Source organism: Ipomoea nil, unplaced genomic scaffold (genome assembly GCF_001879475.1).
Source record: "Ipomoea nil cultivar Tokyo-kokei standard unplaced genomic scaffold, Asagao_1.1 scaffold0276, whole genome shotgun sequence".
Classification (NCBI taxonomy): domain Eukaryota; kingdom Viridiplantae; phylum Streptophyta; class Magnoliopsida; order Solanales; family Convolvulaceae; genus Ipomoea; species Ipomoea nil.
Genome location: NW_017616704.1, coordinates 2238884 through 2265389, shown reverse-complemented (window position 1 = coordinate 2265389; position 26506 = coordinate 2238884). Strand labels below are relative to the sequence as shown.

General features: G+C 35.6%; 2 protein-coding genes across 2 annotated transcripts; both read left to right on the top strand.

Annotated features, from left to right (window-relative positions):
* The first annotated feature begins 6185 nt into the window (after positions 1-6185).
* LOC109155429 lies at positions 6186-6971 on the top strand. The gene has a single exon (XM_019303136.1). It carries the CDS (start codon positions 6186-6188, stop codon positions 6969-6971), a length of 786 nt encoding a protein of 261 aa, XP_019158681.1.
* Positions 6972-11213: 4242 nt separating this feature from the next.
* LOC109155420 lies at positions 11214-11987 on the top strand. The gene has a single exon (XM_019303127.1). The coding sequence runs from the start codon at positions 11214-11216 to the stop codon at positions 11985-11987; it is 774 nt and encodes a 257-aa protein (XP_019158672.1).
* Positions 11988-26506: the final 14519 nt, after the last annotated feature.

The window sequence follows — 26506 nt, the reverse complement described above, 5'->3', positions numbered from 1 at the left end:
ATCATGCTTTATTTTCTAAATTGTACTTAAAATAGTCATAGTACAAATTGTATAGGTTATAAGTGCCTTATAATTATACTTAGAAAATTGTATAGGCTGTAGCTTGTACTCTGAAAATTGTAATTAGTTGTAATAAGTCCGGTTAGGTTGGTATTTCCACCACCGGCACGTGGAGCCCGGTCAGGTCGGCCTCGTCACCACCGGCATTTTTAAAGCCCAGGAAAAGCCCTGGCACCAAGCCCTACCACGTAGGCAATTTTGGGTCTCCGGACCAATCGGACAAAGCTCCAGTAACGACCGCAATGTCGTTAAACTTTTTTCCGGTTAAAGCCGGCGAGGGCAATAGCCCGACAGCGAGACCACGCCCTGAGTTCGCTCGGCCGCTAATTCCACTGCCACACGACCTTATACTTAAGTGCGTCCGACAGTGGGGGGCTGGACAGGGTGGGCGGCGGTCGTTTGAGGAGCGGCCGGGTCAAATCGTCTGCTCGGATAACATACCGATATGTGGGTCGCCTGAGGCCATGCGCCTGGTCGGCCTAGAGCGGCCGGTTCAACCCGTCTGCCCAGATAAGGCGATGCTGGCGTGGGGGTCGCCTGGAGGCTATTAGCCCGGTCGTCCAACGCGCTTTTCCACCTCGAGCAGGTCGGCATTGCCACCTCCGACGAGAAGGGAAATTGAGCCACGTGCCTTGTTAGACCGAGTAGGTTGGCACTGCCGCCTCCGGTGTTTCTAAAGACCAGTTAGGTTGGCCTCGCCACCACTGGCACTCTACGATGCTGGCGTGGGGGTCGCCTGGAGGCTATTAGCCCGGTCGTCCAATGCGCTTTTCCACCTCGAGCAGGTCGACACTGCCACCTCCGACGAGAAGGGAAAGTGAGCCACGCGCCTTGTTAGACCGAGTAGGTTAGCGTTGCCACCTCCGGTGTTTCTAAAGACCAGTTAGGTTGGCCTCGCCACCACTGGCACTCTATGACCGGTTAGGTCGACATTGCCACCACCGGGGCTATGAGTCCGGTTATACCGGGTGATACCGCTTCTTAGCGATGCCGCTTTTCAGCGATGTATTCCGCTTCTTAGCGATGCCGCTTTTTAGCGATGTATTCCGCTTCTTAGCGATGCCGCTTTTTAGCGATGTTGTTTCCGCTTTTAGGCGATGCCGCGCGATGTATTCCGCCTCTTAGCGATGCCGCGTTTTAGCGATGTTGTTTCCGCTTTTAGGCGATGCCGCGCGATGTATTCCGCCTCTTAGCGATGCCGCGTTTTAGCGATGTTGTTTCCGCTTTTAAGCGATGCCGCGCGATGTATTTATTCCGCCTCTTAGCGATGCCGCGTTTTAGCGATGTTGTTTCCGCTTTTAGGCGATGCCGCGCGATGTATTTATCCCGCTTCTTAGCGATGCCGCTTTTTTCAGCGATGTATATACTGCCTTTGGGCGATGCCGCGCGATGTATTTATCCGCTTCTTAGCGATGCCGCTGTTTCAGCGATGTATATACCGCCTTTGGGCGATGCCGCGCGATGTATTTACCCCGCTTCTTAGCGATGCCGCTTTTCAGCGATGTGTTTACCGCCTTTTAGCGATGCCGCTTTTCAGCGATGTGTTTGCCTTCTTTGTGCGATGTTTTACCGCTTTTTTAGTGATGTGTATGTACCGCTTGTTAGCGATATCCTTCCTGATCGTCGACGTAGTAGTTGTAGCCGGGTGCACTCGCATCGCTGACCCGGTCGAGTCATTTTCCGACCGCGATATCGTTTCCCGATCGGCAACCCGTCGTATCCACTCCCTTGTGCTGACGATTCTCGCACCTACGGGAGTCTGGGCTGCGCCAGCCCGAGTAGCGCGTTCGTCGGTCAAAACGGTCGAAACATGTTCTTTTCGCCCGATCGCTTTTTTAGTTTCGCCCGAGTAGCGTTTTCGCCGGAGTAAGTTCAATCTTTCGATCGTGAGCAAATCCAACCCCGTAGTTGGTTAGATAGATCTCCGGATCCTAGTCGTGCCCGGCAATCCGGTCTTTGAACCGGTTGGGCTCGACCTTTCGCAAGTTGCGTTGAAGTCCGACCACTGGGTCGGGCGCTCCCTTTCGGTCCACTAGACCGTGTTTAGCGTTGTACTCTTTTTCCCTTGACTAAAGTTTTTCTCACTGGGTTTTTTGATTAGCCTAAGGTTTTTTAACGAGGCAACCGGCACATGTCACGGACCGTATAACCCGTTTTTTCAGCCCGAACCCTTCCTCGTTAATTCGTCGTCAGAGCACGGGCTGTGGGGGCTTTAAGATAAGTTATATACCCCGGGTCCGTGCCATCGCTTATAGTCGGGTCGGGGTCTCGCGGTTCGGGTCTTGACCTACGGGTTGGGGTCAAAAGTGACGGGTCAAACCCGAGATGGGTCAAACCCGCCACCTCGGTGGCCCTATAAAATGGCTTTTAGCCCTCTAAGTGAGGAGAGGCCATTTTGGCCATCTGTGGGTCCTATCTTTGGGCTCTCTCTCCCTCTCTACATATCCTCTTCTTTCTCTCTATAGCTAGAAAAGAACAGAACATTAATAAAAGGAGGGTTTAACTATTTCTTGTTTCTTCTTGATTCATTCTTTGTTTACATATATTTTATATATTTAGTACATGTAACCGACATCCGGGTGAATTAGTACTATCAATATATATATATATATATATATATATATATATATATATATATATATATATATATATATATATATATATATATATATATATATACCTATGTTTTATTTTAACGCGTTGGAGTGGGTTACCAGCATTATTCGCTGAACAGATATATTTGGCTTTCAGGCACAGATGATTAGCCACCGGAGCGCGCTAGAGGACCTCGACTTAGATAGTTAGTCTTTCCTTTCGGACTGCATGCCTCGATGATGTAATAACGTTGTTTGAGGATAATTAGTTAATGTAGCCTGTGCGTCCGATTTCTCCAGCTCAGATGTGGCATAACACCCCAGACCCTTATGTTCAAAATACTCTATTTGGAATTAATTAATAGAATTGCTTTCATATTATAAGATTGAAAAGTTTTAAAAATTTTGGGGTGTTACAGGATTGATACAATTGGGAGGATGTAAATCATTTGGGAGGATGTAAATCATGGTAACTCAACTGAACATGAACCACAGAGGCTAGACCGGTGCTCACTGCGCACAAGGAACCCCCCTCACTTTGAGAGGTAGCTCCCACACTGCCGCTGGTGAGACTCGATCTCTGATCATTCTTCCAAAGTTTCACTATATATATATATATATATATATATATATATATATATATATATATATATATATATATATATATATATATATATATATATATATATATATATATATATATATATATAATCGCACTCAGGTGCGAATGCTTCGCCCAGGAGCGAAATAGGAATGGATTCTATTTGTCCACGTGTCCAGGTCTAACAGATGAGAAACATTTATTTTTTTTAAAAAGCGCGGAGGCATTTTCGTAAATAATTGAACATCGAAGTGCAAGTAAAATGTATTACAAGTGCATGTAAAATATATTATAGGTGCAAGTAAAAATTTACACTGAGCATCAATACTAAGTGCACCTATAGTTATAAGTAGTTGCAGAAATAGTTCTAAGTAGTTGCACAAATAGTTATAAGTAGTTGCACACATAGTTATAAGTAATTGCACCTAGGTGCATGAATGTTTGCGGGTGGTTTTCAGTGCTATTACTACCCGCTGAACTCAAATCAATGAATGTTAACAAGGCAAAATTACATGCACTTATAGGTGAAAGTAGGTGCACCTATAGTTATAAGTAGTTGCTACTATAGTTATAAATAGTTGCACTTATAATTATAAGCACACCCAGGTGCATGAATGTTTGCGGGAAGTGAATGCTAACAAGGCAAAATTACATGCACTTATAGGTGAAAATAAGTGCATTTGTAAGTGATTTTACTTGTACTCCGATGTTCAATTATTTACGAAAATGCCACCGCATTTTTTTAAGCTATTAGATCTGGACACGTGTCGCGCGCTGATTCGTTCGCATATTCCTTCCTGGGCGCTTATTCGCACCTGAGTGCATCCCTATATATATATATATATATATATATATATATATATATATAGAGAGAGAGAGAGAGAGAGAGTATGGTTCCTATGAGAATACTTGCTTAGGTGAGAACGTGAGAACAAATCGTGTGCATCCATCTAATATTTTTTAATGGTCTAGATTAGATTAAGTGTGTGTGAACGCGAATTAAATGTGTGCAAACGCGATTAAGTGCGTTTGCATACATTTTATTCGCGTTCGCACACACTTAATCTAATCTAAACCATTAAAAAAAATTAAAAGGATGCACACGATTTGTTCTCGCGTTCTCACCTAAGCAAGTGTTCTCATATGATCCTCAATATATATATATATATATATATATATATATATATATATATATATATATATATATATGGATGTTTAGACTTTATAGTTTGTGCTTTTATGTTTGTAGTGTTGTTATGATATTGTGTTTGTACATTTTATTATAGATTTGTTATTATAGGTATTATTTTATTTAAATTTATTATTATATGTATTATTTTAAAGATTTAAAAGTTTATCTTAAAAAATTTCGATCAATCGGTTAACCGATCGATTAATTGAAAAAACTTCGATTCGATTAATTCAGTAATACAAAGTTTAGTTCAATTAATGATTAAGTCTTTTTTAAATATTTCAGTTAAAATAATTCGATTAACTAAACGGTTAACTGGTTACACGCCTCTAGTTCTTGAACTGCTTCATGAGAATTATATGGGAATTCCTTCCTCGAGAAGGGCTGCGGGAAACAACTAGTATGGTCTTTGGGTACCCCTCTGCCAATTGAAAATATCACTATTAAACTAATTTGTTTTAATAATTAGCATATTAAATTTAGGAAGAAGATAAAAAAAAATGAAAATTTGTTAAGCAATGAGAAAATTCTAAGCCATATATACCAACTCTTGCTTTGATTACAATAATGCAACCTGATAAAACCCCACATATTGAACGGTAACTTCTTGGACAAAAAAATCTTAATTTTTTACTCCACATTTTATATCAGCAACGTACAAGTCTCAAAGCACAAGAAAAGGGGGTGACAAATTGCTTTAAGTTGGCCTTCATTTTAACACCTACTTAACACCAAAACTAACGAATGACCATTTTGGCTTAAAATTCAATAGTCGGATGACCACTTTAGGTGCAATTAAAAGTCAAGGAACTAATTTGAGAAAATGTCATAGTCGGAGGATCATTTTGAGAATTAACGTTTTTAACCAATTAAATTCTCAACTATAGATTTCGTAATCGATTTGGTCCTCCGTCAAACTGACCGAGAACCAATTTGGTAATTACAGGGGACCAAATCGGTTAGGAAATTAATAATTGAAAATTTAATTGGTCAAAAATTGATAGTCTATGACCAATTTGGTAATTACGACATAGTCGAGGGATCAAAACGGTCATTAATTTTTTATTTTATATTAATTAATAAATATATTATTTTTTTAATGTGAGAAGAGCCAGGGGGTCGTCATTTATGATCACTAATGAATAAAATGAATTATTTTCAAAAAAAAAAATGAATAAAATGAATTGAACTTTTCTTCTCCTCCCAATAAAATGAACTTTATTCTTCATTTGACCTTTTCCACTTCGTTTTGTTCTTTAGTATCTCAGAGAGTAAGAGAGATCCATAGGATTGTCATTGTCGATCAATGCTAAAAATGAAGACAAAAACGAAAGTCTTTAATTTAATCGGGAAAAAGGTACCAAAATGGATCAAATTTTACTTGGTCATAATTATTGGCTAAATAATAATAAGATGACTCTCAACATTGAAGATCACATGCATTATGTACATACACACACATGTATATGTATATGTATCATGCATGTATAGCATTTATTTTATTTATCATACGTGACTGAGTTGTGTTAGTAATGTTATATTATATGGTTTATTTGTTTATGGCTTTTATTGTAGTTGACTAGTCTTTGCTGTAAGATAGGAGCTATTAGTGGTAGCTTTCCTATAGGACTCTATTGTGTACCATCTTTCCAGTTTGAATGAGATTTGCGTTGTTTCACTTGGTATCAGTTAGCGTCAGGCTAGGAATCCTACCCTGTTTTTTCTCCACCACCTAACCATGTCGACAAACTCCTCTGAACGCACCGTAACCACCACCCCTCCACCACAAACAACTGGGAATTCCCTTAACGCAGCGCATCACTTTGTCTCAATAAAATTAAACAATCGTAATTTCTTGTTCTGGCGCACTCAGAATATCCCTTTTCTACGTGGCCAAGGCCTTTTAGGCTATATTGACGGCAGCCATGTCTGCCCGCCAGCGTTCCTCCCTGAGACGACACAGGCAGCCGGCTCCGGCACCACCGCAGCCGCATCTTCCGAAGTCAACCCGGCGCATGCGGCGTGGGTTCAACAGGACCAGCTGATCCTGTCTCTTCTGATCTCGTCGTTATCCGACGAGGTCATGCCATTGGCGGTTGGCCGGGAAACGTCACGCGAGGTATGGCTCTCCATCAATGACTCGCTGGCGTCCTCCACACGAGCTAGGTGTCTCAATCTGCTCGGTCAATTTCAGACGCTCCGGCAAGGCAGCATGTCGGCCTCGGAGTATCTCGGGAAGGCAAAGATGCTAGTCGAAGCCTTGTCCCTCGCTGGCCATCGGCTCACGCTAGACGAACAGGTACTCTACGTATTGAGGGGGCTTCGCCCGGAATTCCAGGCCATGGCGAGTGCTCTCACCGTGACCGGCACACCGGTGACGCTATCTCAGCTCGGCGATCTTCTGCAGGGCCAGGACTTCATCCACGGAGATGAGTTTGAGATGGAGTCCGGGAATGGCGCCCCGGTCGCCATGTACGCTGGCCGTGGTGGCCAGTCGAATGGGGGCGCCGGACGAGGTGGCTAAATAATAATAAGATGACTCTCAACATTCAAGATCACATGCATTATGTACATACACACACATGTATATGTATATGTATCATGCATGTATAGCATTTATTTTATTTATCATACGTGACTGAGTTGCATGCATATATATATATATATATATATATAAAAGAGGGTTCCAATGAGAACAATTACTTAGGTGGGAACGTGAGAACAAATCGTGTGCATTCAAAACTTGCAACGCCAACGCGCGATCTGGAAGCCTTTTAAGACACACGGACACTACGGATGTATGGTAGAAAGAAAATCTGTGCCGTGTTATAATAACACTACCTTAAAAGCGTTATTTGCCGGGTAACGGTGCAGTTAGAACCCTGGCACGCTTTCGACCGGCTACACAGACCTACTACGGATAGCTTGCACTAGCAATCGCGTAGGCGAACCTCACTATTGTTCAGACGACGGGAGGGAGAAGGAGAATCGAATAAAGGACTCGAATTCAAGGTGTGTTTTGAAACGATGTTGGGAGCTGCTATTTATAGTAAGCAGCCCCCCCATCCCTTCCACAAAAGGAAGGACGCATATCATCCACAAATAAGCGCAATATGCACTGTTTCACATTAATAGCGCATGATGCGCTATCCACCCCTTCATTTCCCTTTGAAATTTTCCAACAATCCCCCACAAATTTAAAGGGGAAAAAAAGAGTAAGATCTGAGCAATACAAATGAGTTGATCCTAGTGACACTGAGTAATCTTCTTCCCGGGAGTGATGTTAATCTTGAGCTCACCGGGTAGATAAATTTTGAACTCAAATGCACACACCAACTCAAAAAGCAGGTTCTACAAAAGTCAAACTCTTTGACTTCTTATGAACACCCTTAGTATTAAAGAATGTTACGTCTGTCTCAAATATGGACTTCTACCCTGTCAAAGTCTATCACAAAACAGACTTTTAAATGCTCCCAACAATCCCCCACCATTAAAGGGATTTAGGCTAACGCTGTCATTGCCTGATAACGATCAAAACAAATTTTCATGCCAGTGTATAAAACTTGAACTGTCATATAGTGACATTAAGTACTTCTCTAGACGGGAGTGAATTTGATCTTGAACTCATCGAATAGACAAAGCTTGAACTCAACGCACTTAATTTGCTTTGGTCGCCTTGAATCTCATGAGGTCATACTCACGACCCTGAGATATCCCCTGTTAGGTCTATTCTAGGATAGACCTTCAACTCTGTCAAGTCTACCTCATCGCAGACCACCATGACCGGCTACAGAGTATCTATGGGTCCCAAACCCATTTCCCTTGATGTATCAAGGACGGCCTTCCTGTTTAGGCCCTTTGTGAAAGGATCTGCAATATTCCTTTCAGATCTCACAAAAACCATTCTGATTACCCCATTTATTGTTAACTGCCGTACAGACTCATGTCTGACTCTTATGTGTCTACGTTTCCCATTGTAGACACTGTTTTGCGCAACACAAATGACAGTTCGTGAATCACAATGTGGTGAAGGTGTTGGACACCCCCACAATTACACGGTTATCACCATGTTTCTTAGCCACTCAGCTTCTTGGGATAACCCCTATTATCTTTCATAAGAGGCGGTTAGCCCTTTTCTACACAAGTTAGGGATCTCTTTAGGTCTATCTTAACATGGACCATGGTAGCCCTTTTCCACTCAAGTTAGGGATTTCTTTAGGTCTATCTCAACATGGACCATGGTAGCCCTTTTCCACTCAAGTTAGGGATCTCTTTAGGTCTATCTCAACATAGACCATCCCAATTGAGTATAAGGAACCAAGAGCACTTTGTACTCATGTCATTATGCGGTGAATTCATTAGGTTTGTCTCAACAAAACCACCCTTTCTCAAAGAGTAATGAATTCATTAAGAGTTGTAGCTCAACCTCACATGCGGTGAATTCATTAGGTTTGTCTCAATAAAACCACCCTTTCTCAAAGAGTTATGAATTCATTAAGAGCTGTAGCTCAACCTCACAAGTACACACACTGTCGGAATGACCAACTAGTGTACTATTTTGTAACTCTTTTCATGGCTTCGTTTGACCACAGAAGTGGGATTCACCACGAATTCATTACCACTTGGACTTCAAGTCCTTCCAATGAGTCAACGACTAATCCTCATCATTAGCCCTCAAGTAAGTTGATTCTTTTGACCAAACTTACATGCATTTTGACGAGTACTTCGTTTACTCGTAAATAATCTCTTGAGATTTTCATGTTTAACATGAAACATTCTCTTTCATCATTATTCTCAATACCACAAAGAAACTTTTGATGAAAATATGAGTTTATTACCCCCACAAGCAACACTTACAAATAATTTTGTCAAACGTATTTGATCTCTTACCCAGACTGATATTTGGTGCCCAACTTTAGCTCCTTTGTAGACTGAGTTTTGCCGACTTACTTTGTGAACCATTATAGCAGTTTTGCACTCTGCCTGATACATGCTCAACAGTTGAATATATTTCAACAAACTTGGTTATCTCAATTGATCACAATTACCCTTTAACTAGGAATTATAGGTATTTCAATATGACTCAACCAAGAGTTTAAATAATATATATACAAGTGCTCATTGTTAGTAAGCTATAGAAATAATGTTGTCCACATGCTACATCAAGTTGAACAACATAATCACAAAATTCACATCATATTCTTATAAGAAATTAATCTCATACAAAAAGAATATGTTTAAGTTCATATTTATTCGGAATATCTCTCAACAATGAGACTTCAGAGTTGCCACTAGCACAATTTTCCTTCCCTTAAGGAATTTAAAACTCATATAAAGCATTCATGGGATGCAGATCAATATTACTATTGCAGTACTTCAACAACTTTTATTGCAAGGCTTTGATTGTATTAGCAACATATGAAAGTCATCCTCATTTCAGGTAAAGATCAAGTGGCGCTCTAACTAGCCTACATGATCAACACCCTACTTCTTAAAACTCCCAGGTCGAGTGGTGAAACCGAAGTTTACTTAAAAACCATCTTCCTAGACAGAGTGTTCAAGAATGATGACTTTTCCATGTTCTCACTAAATTACAATTGAAGCCTATGATATAAAATTAAGAGCATATATCTATGCACGAATTATTTCAATTAATGTCATTAGTATTCAAAATACTAAAGAAATAAGTACTACTACGTAATCAAAATCTAGACAGCTCAACTAGAATTCAGTACTAAGATAACCATACTTCATGCGAACCCTTTAGAACTAGAGCAAATATAGTTACTCAAAATAACTATTTATTTAAAGAGACTCAATACTCATCTTGCTCTGTCAAATTGACTTTTGCTAGTTTTGCCCTTGTGATGGTAGCACTGGTGTGCTCGGTGTCCTTGCTTTCTGCACGCAAAACACCTCCCTTTAAACTTCTTGATTTTTCTACTACTTTCGTTGTAGACGGTTCTGACACTTTGATTTTCGTTGACTGTTGCACAATAACGCTTTTAACTGTTGGGGAAACTTGGAACGCCAACGCGCGATCTGGAAGCCTTTTAAGACGCACGGACACTACGGATGTATGGTAGAAAGAAAATATGTGCCGTGTTATAATAACACTACCTTAAAAGCGTTATTTGCCGGGTAACGGTGCAGTTAGAACCCTGGCACGCTTTCGACCGGCTACACAGACCTACTACGGATAGCTTGCACTAGCAATCGCGTAGGCGAACCTCACTATTGCTCAGACGACGGGAGGGAGAAGGAGAATCGAATAAAGGACTCGAATTCAAGGTGTGTTTTGAAACGATGTTGGGAGCTGCTATTTATAGTAAGCAGCCCCCCCGTCCCTTCCACAAAAGGAAGGACGCATATCATCCACAAATAAGCGCAATATGCGCTGTTTCACATTAATAGCGCATGATGCGCTATCCACCCCTTCATTTCCCTTTGAAATTTTCCAACAACATGCATTATGTACATACACACACATGTATATGTATATGTATCATGCATGTATAGCATTTATTTTATTTATCATACGTGACTGAGTTGTGTAAGTAATGTTATATTATATGGTTTATTTGTTTATGGCTTTTATTGTAGTTGACTAGTCTTTGCTGTAAGATAGGAGCTATTAGTGGTAGCTTTCCTATAGGACTCTATTGTATACCATCTTTCCAGTTTGAATGAGATTTGCGTTGTTTCACTTGGTATCAGTTAGCGTCAGGCTAGGAATCCTACCCTGTTTTTTCTCCACCACCTAACCATGTCGACAAACTCCTCTGAACGCACCGTAACCACCACCCCTCCACCACAAACAACTGGGAATTCCCTTAACGCAGCGCATCACTTTGTCTCAATAAAATTAAACAATCGTAATTTCTTGTTCTGGCGCACTCAGATTATCCCTTTTCTATGTGGCCAAGGCCTTTTAGGCTATATTGACGGCAGCCATGTCTGCCCGCCGGCGTTCCTCCCTGAGACGACACAGGCAGCCGGCTCCGGCACCACCGCAGCCGCATCTTCCGAAGTCAACCCGGCGCATGCGGCGTGGGTTCAACAGGACCAGCTGATCCTGTCTCTTCTGATCTCGTCGTTATCCGACGAGGTCATGCCATTGGCGGTTGGCCGGGAAACGTCACGCGAGGTATGGCTCTCCATCAATGACTCGCTGGCGTCCTCCACACGAGCTAGGTGTCTCAATCTGCTCGGTCAATTTCAGACGCTCCGGCAAGGCAGCATGTCGGCCTCGGAGTATCTCGGGAAGGCAAAGATGCTAGTCGAAGCCTTGTCCCTCGCTGGCCATCGGCTCACGCTTGACGAACAGGTACTCTACGTATTGAGGGGGCTTCGCCCGGAATTCCGGGCCATGGCGAGTGCTCTCACCGTGACCGGCACACCGGTGACGCTATCTCAGCTCGGCGATCTTCTGCAGGCCCAGGACTTCATCCAGGGAGATGAGTTTGAGATGGAGTCCGGGAATGGCGCCCCGGTCGCCATGTACGCTGGCCGTGGTGGCCAGTCGAATGGGGGCCCCTGACGAGGTGGCTAAATAATAATAAGATGACTCTCAACATTCAAGATCACATGCATTATGTACATACACACACATGTATATGTATATGTATCATGCATGTATAGCATTTATTTTATTTATCATACATGACTGAGTTGCATGCATATATATATATATATATATATATATATATATATATATATATATATATATATATATATATATATATATATATAAAAGAGGGTTCCAATGAGAACAATTACTTAGGTGGGAACGTGAGAACAAATCGTGTGCATCAATCTAATACTTTTTAATGGTCTAGATTAGATTAAGTGTGTGCAAACGCGAATTAAATATTTGCACACATTTAATTCGCGTTCGTAATCCAGACCATTCAAAAATATTATATTGATGCACACGATTTGTTCTCACGTTCTCACCTAAGCAAATGTTCTCATATATATATATATATATATATATATATATATATATATATATATATATATATATATATATATATATATATATATATATATATATATATATATAAAACAGGACTTCCTGTGCAGTCAGTGCGGTTCACACCATTAGCTATGTATAAATACACCACACAATGTTGCGAAATGCACCAGAATGAAATGCCACAAAATGCACCACACCAAAAAAAATGCACCACACACAACGGTGTATTTTCGAACACTGTGTGGTGCGTTTATGCATATTTAATGGTGTAAATCGCATCGATCACACGGGAAGCTTTATTCTCACAGGAACCTGACCATACATACACACACACACATATATATATGTGTGTGTGTGTGCCTCTTTACCAAAAAGTTGGACCGAGTTGGTAAATATTGTGGTTAGATGAGTAATTAACATTATATTATTGGTTGTGAGAATCCAACCATCATAGATTGTGCTTCTAAAACTATCTTAAAGAATAAATTGTATACTTTTCTACAAATTTTGGAAAAGTACCGCGATATTGTCCAATATGCTCGATTAAGAGAGTTAATAAAAATTGAACTTGAATTCATAACTATACATTCAGGTACAAAAATTATGTTGTACCTACTTGATCATTCATTTTGAGACAATATAACATATATTTAACTATAAGAAGATAATATAATTAAACAATGTTTTCTATATTGTCACTTTGTATCAAAATGTACATCATGTATTGTTTTTTTTTTTTTTTTTCTTTTTCTATGAAATATAACTTGAGACTTTTTTTTATGTAGAATCTCAGGTCTACAGTATAAAGTCGTTCGTGGCACATCAAATAATTTTAGCATCCGTTGTGTGTTATAGACTTTTCATTTATATATACGTAGCTAGAAATTAGATTCCCAGCATACAATAAATGCATCATTGAGAAAAATAGCCTGGAAATTTAGTATGAATTGAACTGAAAGTAGGCATTTTTTGGGTTACTTTCCACAATCACACGAAGCTTTATATTGACTATTGACTATTGACTATGGAGTATTATTTAACATTTTGACCAATCATTATTGTATGGTCCATCGTCCACACAACTGTGTGGATCATACTATCAAATAATATACACTCAGTACACAAATAATGTATTTTTAGTATATTAAAAATGTACATTGCATCCAGGGCAATAATTTGCCCTTTTTTTTTTTGTCCCACCAGCCCAATTAAGGGACAAAATACTTACTAGATTAGTTCTTTCATACAAGAGGAGGTTTAAACTCCTGATCTTTCTTAAGAGATGAGAGTGCACCGGCACTCACACCAACCAAGCTGGTTAATAATTTGCCCATTTTGACTGTATAAGTTTTTAATATAAGTTCAATATAGTTAGAATTAAGAATATTTGCGGAATCACCTTCCAATTTTATTGTCAACTATTACGGCACCTTGGACAGCTCAATTGCATTATTGCAAGTGGTGATCTTTTTTTCTTTCTTAAAATGATGAAATTTCAGGTCATATAATGATTAACAATATGATAAAATTAGACTACAATGAATTGGGTCCACCGTGAAATATTAAAAAAATATATTGCATGTGAATAACATTTTTAGTCTCTACTGTATTGACCTAAAAATTTGTGTGAGGCAAATCTCGAATATATAGTACTTTTTTTAATGAATCAATATGTATTATACTTTTGGTACGGTGAAAGTTATGATTAATTCCTTAAAAATATATAATGTAAAATGTAATCTTCTACTATAATAAAGTTGAAATTTTTGGAAAATAAAAATAGGAATATACTTCCTGTCCAACTAAAACGCGGCGTTTAGAACATAAGGGCGCACTAAAGAGTCTTCTCAGTTTGATCTACTGATCGTTGATTAGATTAAGAAATCGAACATCAGCCAATGTATTTAATGCGCCAAAGAAGTATATACAAAGACAATTTATATCCTGCACCAGGGCGTGCATTGCATTGTGCGCCCTGATGCAAAACGACGTCGTTTCAGATTTTTTTTTTTTTTTTAATAGAAATTTCGCTACCCTGTGTTGGCGGTTAATCTATACTATATATAAAAACAAAATCCTGAAATTTTAACTTCCCGCCCAATTCCTAACAAATCTATCTTCCCAATAAAATATATTAACTTCTACTTTCCCATTCGTACAATAATTCTGGGTAAAAATTCTATTCTAAAATTATTAAATAGTGTAATACAATTCCCTTTGTACATCTAATCTATACTATATATAAAAATAAAATCCTGAAATTTTAACTTTCCGCCCAATTCCAAAAAAATCTCTCCTCCCAATAAAATATATTGATCTTTCCCATTCGTACAATAATTCTGGGAAAAAATTCTATTCTGAAATTATAAAATAGTGTAATACAATTCACTTTGCACATATAATCTATCTATATTATATATAAAAACAAAATCCTGAAATTTTAACTCCCCGCCCAATTCCTAAAAAATCTATCTTCCCAATAAAATATATTAACTTCTACTTTCCCATTCGTACAATAATTCTGGGTAAAAATTCTATTCTAAAATTATAAAATAGTGTAATACAATTCCCTTTGCACATCTAATCTATACTATATATAAATACAAAATCCTGAAATTTTAACTTCCCGCCCAATTCCTAAAAAATCTCTCCTCCCAATAAAATATATTGATCTTTCCCATTCGTACAATAATTCTGGGTAAAAATTCTATTCTGAAATCATAAAATAGTGTAATATAATTCACTTTGCACATATAATCTATACTATATATAAAAACAAAATCCTAAAATTTTAACTTTCCGCCCAATTCCTAAGAAATCTATCTTCCCAATAAAATATATTAACTTCTACTTTCCCATTCGTACAATAATTCTGGGTAAAAATTCAATTCTGAAATCATAAAATAGTGTAATATAATTCACTTTGCACATATAATCTATACTATATATAATAAAAAAATCCTGAAATTTTAACTTCCCGCCCAATTCCTAAGAAATCTAACTTCCTAATAAAATATATTAACTTCTACTTTCCCATTCGTACAATAATTTTGGGTAAAAATTTTATTCTAAAATTATAAAATAGTGTAATACAATTCCCTTTGCACATCTAATCTATACAATATATAAAAACAAAATCCTGAAATTTTAACTTCCCGCCCAATTCCTAAAAAATCTCTCCTCCCAATAAAATATATTGATCTTTCCCATTCGTACAATAATTCTGGGTAAAAATTCTATTCTGAAATTATAAAATAGAGTAATACAATTCACTTTGCACATATAATCTATACTATATATAAAAACAAAATCCTAAAATTTTAACTTCCCGCCCAATTCCTAAGAAATCTATATTTCCAATAAAATATATTAACTTCTACTTTCCCATTCGTACAATAATTCTGGGTAAAAATTCTATTTTAAAATTATTAAATAGTGTAATACAATTCCCTTTGTACATCTAATCTATACTATATATAAAAATAAAATCCTGAAATTTTAACATTCCGCCCAATTCCTAAAAAATCTCTCCTCCCAATAAAATATATTGATCTTTCCCATTCGTACAATAATTCTGGGTAAAAATTCTATTCTGAAATTATAAAATAGTGTAATACAATTCACTTTGCACATATAATCTATATTATATATAAAAACAAAATCCTGAAATTTTAACTCCCCGCCCAATTCCTAAAAAATCTATCTTCCCAATAAAATATGTTAACTTCTACTTTCCCATTCGTACAATAATTCTGGGTAAAAATTCTATTCTAAAATTATAAAATAGTGTAATACAATTCCCTTTGCACATCTAATCTATACTATATATAAATACAAAATCCTGAAATTTTAACTTCCCGCCGAATTCCTAAAAAATCTCTCCTCCCAATAAAATATATTGATCTTTCCCATTCGTACAATAATTCTGGGTAAAAATTCTATTCTGAAATCATAAAATAGTGTAATATAATTCACTTTGCACATATAATCTATACTATATATAAAAACAAAATCCTAAAATTTTAACTTTCCGCCCAATTCCTAAGAAATCTATCTTCCCAATAAAATATATTAACTTCTACTTTCCCATTCGTACAATAATTCTGGGTAAAAATTTTATTCTAAAATTATAAAATAGTGTAATACAATTCCCTTTGCACATCTAATCTATACTATATATAAAAACAAAATCCTGAAATTTTAACTTCCCGCCCAATTCCTAAAAAATCTCTCCTCCCAATAAAATATATTGATCTTTCCCATTCGTACAATAATTTTGGGTAAAAATTTTATTCTAAAATTATAAAATAGTGTAATACAATTTCCTTTGCACATCTAATCTATACTATATATAAAAACAAAATCCTGAAATTTTAACTTCCCGCCCAATTCCTAAAAAATCTCTTCTCCCAATAAAATATATTGATCTTTCCCATTCGTACAATAATTCTGGGTAAAAATTCTATTCTGAAATTATAAAATAGTGTAATACAATTCACTTTGCACATATAATCTATACTATATATAAAAACAAAATCCTGAAATTTTAACTTCCCGCCCAATTCCTAAGAAATCTATCTTCCCAATAAAATATATTAACTTCTACTTTCCCATTCGTACAATAATTTTGGGTAAAAATTCTATTCTAAAATTATTAAATAGTGTAATACAATTCCCTTTGTACATCTAATCTATACTATATATAAAAATAAAATTCTGAAATTTTAACTTTCCGCCCAATTCCTAAAAAATCTCTCCTCCCAATAAAATATATTGATCTTTCCCATTCGTACAATAATTCTGGGTAAAAATTCTATTCTAAAATTATAAAATAGTGTAATACAATTCACTTTGCACATATAATCTATATCTATATCTATATTATATATAAAAACAAAATCCTGAAATTTTAACTCCCCGCCCAATTCCTAAAAAATCTTTCTTCCCAATAAAATATATTAACTTCTACTTTCCCATTCGTACATTAATTCTGGGTAAAAATTCTATTCTAAAATTATAAAATAGTGTAATATAATTTCCTTTGCACATCTAATCTATACTATATATAAATACAAAATCCTGAAATTTTAACTTCCCGCCCAATTCCTAAAAAATCTCTCCTCCCAATTAAATATATTGATCTTTCCCATTTGCACAATAATTCTTTGTAAAAATTCTATTCTGAAATCATAAAATAGTGTAATATAATTCACTTTGCACATATAATCTATACTATATAAAAAAACAAAATCTTGAAATTTTAACTTCCCGCCCAATTCCTAAGAAATCTATCTTCCCAATAAAATATATTAACTTCTATTTTCCCATTCGTACAATAATTCTGGGTAAAATTTCTATTTTGAAATTATTAAATAGTGTAATACAATTCCCTTTGTACATCTAATCTATACTATATATAAAAATAAAATCCTGAAATTTTAACTTCCCGCCCAATTCCTAAAAAATCTCTCCTCCCAATAAAATATATTGGTCTTTCCCATTCGTACAATAATTCTGGGTAAAAATTCTATTCTGAAATTATAAAATAGTGTAATATAATTCACTTTGCACATATAATCTATACTATATATAAAAACAAAATCCTGAAATTTTAACTCCCCGCCCAATTCCTAAAAAATCTATCTTCCCAATAAAATATATTAACTTCTACTTTCCCATTCGTACAATAATTCTGGGTAAAAATTCTATTCTAAAATTATAAAATAGTGTAATACAATTCCCTTTGCACATCTAATGTATACTATATATAAAAACAAAATACTGAAATTTTAACTTCCCGCCCAATTCCTAGAAAATCTCTCTTCCCTTTAAAATATATTGATCTTTCCCATTCGTACAATAATTCTGGGTAAAAGATGTGAAGTGTCAAAAGTTCGGCAAGGCATAACTTTTGACTCGGTTGTCCATTTTTGACAAATGTTTTTTTGAAATTGCGTATTTTTTCGAGATCTATCGACCGCAAACTGCCGTAGGCGGTTTGACCCACCAATTTCTAAAAAAAATGCTTTATTAAATAGTTTCTAAGAAAAAACTATGTGAACCTTATGTTTTATTAATGAATTTTTAAATTTTTTAATTAAAAAATTGTCCCGTGCATTTTTTAATAATCTCTCTTTATAATTGGTCAAATTATTTAATTATGGTAAATTAGGGAATAATTAATGATGGTAATAGAAATCTTAGAAGATGGTAATAGAAATCTTAGAAGAATATTTAATTATTGAGGACGGACCCTACAGAGCATGAACCACAGAGGCTAGACCGGTGCTCACTGCGCACAAGAAACCCCCCTCACTTTGAGAGGTTGCTCCCACACTACCGCTGATGAGACTCGATCCCTGGTCATTCTTCCAAAATTTCACCTCTATGACCAGTTGAGCTACCCATGTGGGCTTAATTATTATTACCTAATTATTGTGACTCACGGATTACAATACAAGAATATTTAATTATGGTTATATTATTATTGTGTGCCTCACAGCCATTATATACTAACAAAATTTGAAACAAAACTAATAATAATAATAATAATAATAATAATAATAATAATAATAATAATAATAATAATAATAATATAAGTGGTAAAAATAATATCTAAAAGTAATTAAGTGTTAATAATAATAGTAAGAATATTAACGTAAGAATTATAATATAGAATAAATCGTAATAATTAATAACTATAGTCTAGGATTAAATTTGGAATTATCAGAAAAAATAAACGACCTCTGGTGAAATTAACTCTTAAATAATTATATATCGATTTAAATATTCTTAATATATTACAACAATTCCATTCCGTGCATCGCACGGGTGAAAATACTAGTTTTCTTTAAAAAAAATTTTAAGTTCAAAAATGTACATAATTTTATACTAGAATACACATAATTGTATACATGAATGTACATAATTGTATAACAAAATACACATATAATTTTTTTAAAGATAATACATATAATCTAACATAATACATAATATACATAAACTTTTAACATAATAAACATCAATTCTTAACATAATACACATAAATTTCATGTTTCGAATGTACATAATTGTATAAAAAAGATGTACATGATTGTATAAAAAAAATGTACATAATTGTATAAAAAAATACACATAATTGTATAAACAAATACACATAATTTATAAACAAATACACATAATCGCGTCAACTCCCTATATAGCTTACCAAAACGACGTCGTTTTGGGAGGCGCGGGGCGCACAGTTAGTGGCGGATCCAGAAAATTACATGAGTGGGGGCGTACTTAAAATGATTTTAGAATTGTTAATGCCAAAATATCAAACACCTATAATACGGTTCAAACACATTAATAAATTATAATAAAATGTTTATGATAGACTATATGATAGTTAAGAATGAAACCAAAACTTCGGGTGAAATTTTAAAACACTTTGAAAAGAAGCTAAAATATACTAACGTGTTGTAGGTGGGATTTGAACTCATACCATTTCATATTCATATATGATATATCATAACCAAAGTTTAACCAACTAAGCTGCTAAATTACTTGGTTGTTTTTACATATGAATATATATTAATGGGAAGAGGTGAGTGGGGGCAGCTGACCCTATTGCCCCCATTGTGGCTCCGCCACTGCGCACAGTGCTATGCGCGCCGTGGTGCAGGGTATAACGATTGATATACAAAAGGGCAGAACCCAACTGCCAAAAAAATTTAAACTATGCAAAATATGAAGAGGCAACACAATTAATAATTACATAAGTATTGTCAATCCAACTGTTAGTATTCCAAGAATATTTTCTCAACTACCAATATTAAATTACTATCTATACAAATGCTATAAATCAAACACATCACATCTATCCTACATGATTTTTTTCAACAGATTTGAAACTTCTAAACCACTAAGAAAATGAAAAAGCTTACGTGTTTTGTTCGTATAAGATCCAAGAGAAAAAATGCTGACAACAACAAAGGTAAGTTTATCATTCATGTATTCGTAAATCCTTATAAGATGGTTTTATAGTTTGCAATTACGCATCTATGTAGTTAGATTTGAAAAGTAACTTGAATTGTAACGGATGTACGAGATTAACACACATACGTAGAATAACATCATAAATTCTGTAGCACTAAAATAGAACCAGGATATACATAAATCTCATTATATGTCCTGTGAATAATCTAAAGGTTTTGAAGCATAGTATGAACATCTAAAAACCCTAGATTAAGAAAGTATAATAGTCAAATACAAGCATTTTAGAATGATTAACGATCTATGAACTTGAGATGCAAAAAAATACGAATATCTACAACCTAGAGCTTGGCAGAAAATAGATTGGAGTATGAGAACATCATAAATAAACCTCGAGTAGGTACTTCATCTCTGACTCTACCTATATTAGCCACCATCTGATTTCGTCGTGACGTATCCGACGGAGAACTAGAAACTTGAAAACGAAACAGTATTAGTTGAAGTCTATATCAATCTCAGCTAAGATCGACGAGATTCTGGACTAAACCAAGCATTTAGTCACAAATCGCTATACTTCGATGGAAGAAGTATAGATAAATTTAAGGCTGAGATTGAGCAAAAATTTAGAGAGAGGTAGATGTACGATCGCCGAAAAATAGTAAAGAGTAAAAGATATTGAGAAATGAATCTCACTGCTGACCGTATTATTAAAAGTAATGTATGTGTGTAGGTCTAGTATTGCATTGCAGTAGTACTAATAGTAATGATATTTTTATAGTAGTTTTTTTTTTATTATGATTAGCCAGTATACTATTAATAATAGTATTTGATGGGGATATGGGATCTCGGGGGTCCATTTTATTAACAAAGTATTGATCCAAGTGGGAGTGGTGAAGAATGGAGGTTGACCCAAGTCTTATTGGGCTATGAAGATAAAGGGGCGAGGCGTGGCCGGGCTATGAAGATAAAGGGGCGAGGCATGGCCGGTGCGCGTCCAGTCGTGCCGGCGGCACCCCTACTGCGGATCAAACCCGAGACCACCAGCATAGAAGCCACGCTTCAACGCACCAGCCCACATCACCTCTTATTTACCAGGGCGCGAAACGTTATATTTGTTCCGAGATTCTCGGGCGGGCAGCCTTGACCGCCGGCCATTAGTCACCCGGCGGCGGGTCCCGTCGGCTACTTCAGGCAACGACGCGGCCAACGGGGGTGGTGTGCCCCCGGGCATGTCAACGGCGCCCCCCCTTCCCGAGGGGGTACGTTGCGGTGTTCGGAATGGTGCAGTATGGCGTGGTGGGGTAAGGTTTGACATGAGGGTTGGTAATCGACCATTCCGGCTAGTGCATGGCCAGCAATGTGATAACATTAAATATTAAATGTAATGTTAAATACTTCCGGTCAAAATAATAACGTGCGTAATTTGATTCGAACCTTGGTCTCTTCATGACATTCTAATGTTTATTTTTGTAGAGAATGAAATTTATGCAAGTACAAATGGGCTATTTGGTTCACGGAATATGTTTGGAATGGCATAGCATTTCCACTAATAGGTCTATTCCTCTGTTTGGTAACCACTTGTATTCCCAAGAACATTATTCCCGGGAATGACCTATTCCCCTTACAAGGGGAATAGAGATTCCTGGGGGCCCCCTGGTATTAGGCTATTCCTGAGTTCTCAGGAATAGCCTAAAGTTTCTATTTTCTATTTTACCCACCAATTTAATTTATTTCGTATTTCGCCACCGCCACCGCCACCACCGCCGCCGTCGCCGCCGCCACCACCCCATCACTGCCACCGCCACCGCCGCCATCACTACCGCCACCGCCGTCGCCCAGCACCACCACCGCCACAACTGCCGCTGCCGCCACCACCACCGCCGCTACCACCACCGCCATCATCACCATCACCACCGCCGCCACCACCATCACCACCACCGTCACCGTCGCCACCACCACCACCATCGCCACCATAACATATTTTTATAAGAGTATTTATGTCTTTTAAAACATATTTCATTTCTATTCCTTAAATCAACCAAACACTGTAATATAATTCTTAAAGTCTATTTCTTCGCGAACCAAACAATAAAATACAATTCCTATTATATTCCTTGTCTATTCCATTCCTTATGGAATAACATTCCTATTATCTCAAAATTCATTCCGTGTGCTGTAAGATAAGCAGAGCTTCAATGAGTGGTAGTCTATGTGATAATACTGTACGAAATCATGTTTACGGTGTATTCCAAACATCACTATCTACCCCTTTGAGTGTAGTTTCTCATGGTCAGGCTTCAAGTATAGTTTTTTTGGGTAATGTTATTTTCATTTTTATTGTAAAATTAATTGATAATTTGTTTTTCATATATCATTTGTAGAACGTACATTAGTTAGTTCATCAATCTGCAACATATATCATATGTAACGTTTGCCCGGATTATTTCGTTGCAGATCAACAATCGTTATACCGTGCACCAGGGCGCACATAGCACTGTGCGCCTCGCGCCTTCCAAAACGACGTCGGTTTGTTAAGTTGTTAAAAAAAATCCACCGTTTTGAATGCACATAAACTCATAACAGAATACACATAAACTCATAATAGAATACACATAATCTAACATTATACATAATACACATAAACTCATAACACAATACACATAAACTTTTAACTGAATACACATAATGGGTTTGGTTAACATAATACACATAAACTCATAACACAATACACATAAATTTTTAACTGAATACACATAATGAGGTTTGGTCTATTCGGATGGACAGAATGACATCAGCATGAAACGCGCACATTTTGTGCCTGAGTGCACATTGCTATGTGCGCCGTGATGCACGATATAAATAAGTCAATTGTTGAATGACAAAAAAAGATATACAACTCCAACGAACATATATGGGTCACAAGTCACCATAAAGAATTCCATTGATAATCTTTGTGTTATAACTAATGGTAATTATTAAATCACAATGTATGTAATATTAGGTATGAAATATTGGCTTATTGTTGAAGAAGCCTGTTTTTGTTCATGCACAATTTTACATTACTGCTTCTAGGTTGAGCAATCCAGACGAATTGAATATCTTAAGTTGTAGTGACTCTAACAATGTTTGTACGTCAACCACTAACGTAGTTTACCATAAAGTGTTTAATAATGTGTAATATTTAAGTATTTATATATTATACAATGCAAAATAGTTTTTAAAACAAATTTTACTGTTATTCATATTTTTTGCTGTAGTCCAAATACATTCTAAGTAATTGACGCCTAATAAGTTAATTAATTTTTCGTATTTGAACTACTGTTAAAGAAACATTTTAAATATTGTCCATGCATCTCACAGGACAATACTAGTATTTTTTTATAGGTCAAAAAAACATTACATTTTCGCTAAAAACTATTACTAGTTCATGAAAAAGTATTAACGAAGATATAATACTTGTTAACTCATCAAAATATATATATTTTTGCTAAAAATATTACTTGTCTCACGTGATACGGTCTCATACAAGTCCAAATGTTTATATTTAAGTCCCACCATTTATGGAGTATATAGTATGAATATATACCGTTTATATATATAACTAGTCACAAGCACGCGCTTTGCGCGAAACGTCATGTCCAAAAAAGAATTAAAGTGTTCTAATTTTTAAATGATTATACAAATTGTAATAATTGTTATATAAAAAATAAATACATACATAAATACATTATTTACGTAACAACATGCAAGATATAATTATAACTTTAAATTAAATATGATTTTGACAAATTAAGCATTAATAGTACATCATTAATAACAAAATATCATATATTATATAGACTATTTTAGTACATTTGTTTTTCTAAAATTATGACAAAATTGAACTACTACTAAGATTGGATTAATTAATTCAATAATGGGCATATTAATCCAGAATATTCTTACATTCCTCCGAATTACAATGATAATGGACATATACTCATTAGCTTTTTAAAAATGCCTTACAAGATCCTTGAATTGCTTTTAGATATTGTCAATGAAGGCTTGTTCGCATCAATTGCAGATAATTATATTCTATCAAAACATGGATATCCCTCACCGTACCACAAATGTTGCATATATAATGAAGCTAACAATAGTAAAGAGATAGGATACCACTTTTTATTTAACAAAGGCTAGGCCACCAACTCCCATGAATAAACTCCGCCATAAAGTAACATAAGCAATAATGTGTCGACAATTATTCTGTTGCAATCTTTGTTATCTACAAACTTTTTCTTAGCTTTTTAATTCAAGTCATATATCAATCTCTGCTCAGAACCGGCCCCCTTTCCCCCCTTATCCTATCTCCTTAACATTATCAAAGGAAAAACATATGATCTTTAACCTGTGAATCAGGTTCACAACTCATTTTTCATCATTTTATCCCAAATTTTATGAAACTAACATTGTTGACCAAAAAATTTCCATTGTTCCCAAAAAACCGGCAAATTATGCCCTGGACCCGTGTCCACAATTCATTGTGGACACGGGCCCAAAACGACGTCGTTTTTCAAAAAAAAAAAAAAACGCGTCATTTAATTAAAAAAAAAATTCGTGCGTATTTTGGCGTTAACGGCGTTATTATTATTATTTTTTTTTTTGGATTATGAATGTACAGTTATGCCGTTATGAATGTACAGTTATGTAATTATGAAATTATGAACATAGAGCTCTAACATTATGAACTTACAATTATGAACATATAGTGATAAAATTATGACCATGGAGCTTTAAAATTGTGAATACAGAGCTTCGAAGATTATGAATGTACAGTTATGGAGTTATGAATGTATAGTTATGGAGTTATGAATCTACAGGTATGAGATTATGAATGTACAGTTATGGAATTATGAATGTACAGTTATTGATCGAATTATGAACAAAGAGCTCTGACATTATGAACTTACAATTATGAACATATAGTGATAAAATTATGAACATTGAGCTCTAAAATTGTGAACATAGAGTTTCGAAAATTATGAATGTACAATTACAGAGTTATGAATGTACAATTATGGAGTTATGAATGTACAGTTATGGAGTTATGAATGTACAGTTATAGAGTTATGAACGTACAGTTATGGAGTTATGAATGTACAGTTATTAACATATAGTAATAAAATTATGAACATATACTCCTATAACGAAGCGGTCTGATTTTTTTTTTTTTTTTTTTAAAAAAAAAAAAAAAAGGAGATAACAGTGCCTAACGGCACTGTTACCCGTGTCCAGCATGCATGCTGGACACGGGTCCATAGCATAACGATTGCAAGACAGAATGAAGAGGCTCGCCGAGAAGAAGCTCGCATCCGACAAGGCCCACTTAAAATTGCTAGTCTCCTTTTCACGAAAAAAAAAAAAAAAAAAAAAAAAAACTTGTTTTGCTCTTAATTCAAATATCATAAATATGTTAGATAATGAATGTAAAAATTAAAAGGTATCATTTAAAATTTTAAATGTTTTAAATAAAATTTTAATATCAACAACTTAGACATATTCTTCCTTATCATTAACACTAGTTTTTCTACGCGCTATGCGCGAATGGGATAATACCCAATGATTCTTTTTAAATAAGTATTTCAAAGTATACCAATGCAATATTATATAGAAGATGTTCATGCATAGGTAAATAAATGTTGAATTTGTTTATTTAAATCAGTAATTTAAAGTATATAAATGCAATATAATATATGAGAGATTGATTATATATAACTGCCACAAAAATAAATGGAATAAGGTTTAAATTAAATTGGCCACTAAACGTAATCTGAAAATGCAATTAGGATACTGAAGAAAAAAAAAGTACAATTAGGCCACTGAATACTCTAAATGTATGCAATTTCACATGATAGCAGGTTACCTGCTTACGTGGAAGCTAAGTTGGAATTTTTAATAATTTTTAAATAATTTTTAATAAATTTTAATAATAAATTTTTTAAAAAAAATTCAAAAAATTCAAAAAAAGTAAAAAAAAAAATGATGAGGTGGCCGTCGGCTACCCCGCCTGTTTTTTTTTTATTTAAAATTTTTCTTTTTTTAAAAAAATTATTATTAAAATTTAT

Bases quoted from the DNA above. Each gene is read 5' to 3' on its own strand.
- LOC109155420 (XM_019303127.1), top strand. From the start codon at position 11,214: ATGTCGACAAACTCCTCTGAACGCACCGTAACCACCACCCCTCCACCA.
- LOC109155429 (XM_019303136.1), top strand. From the start codon at position 6,186: ATGTCGACAAACTCCTCTGAACGCACCGTAACCACCACCCCTCCACCA.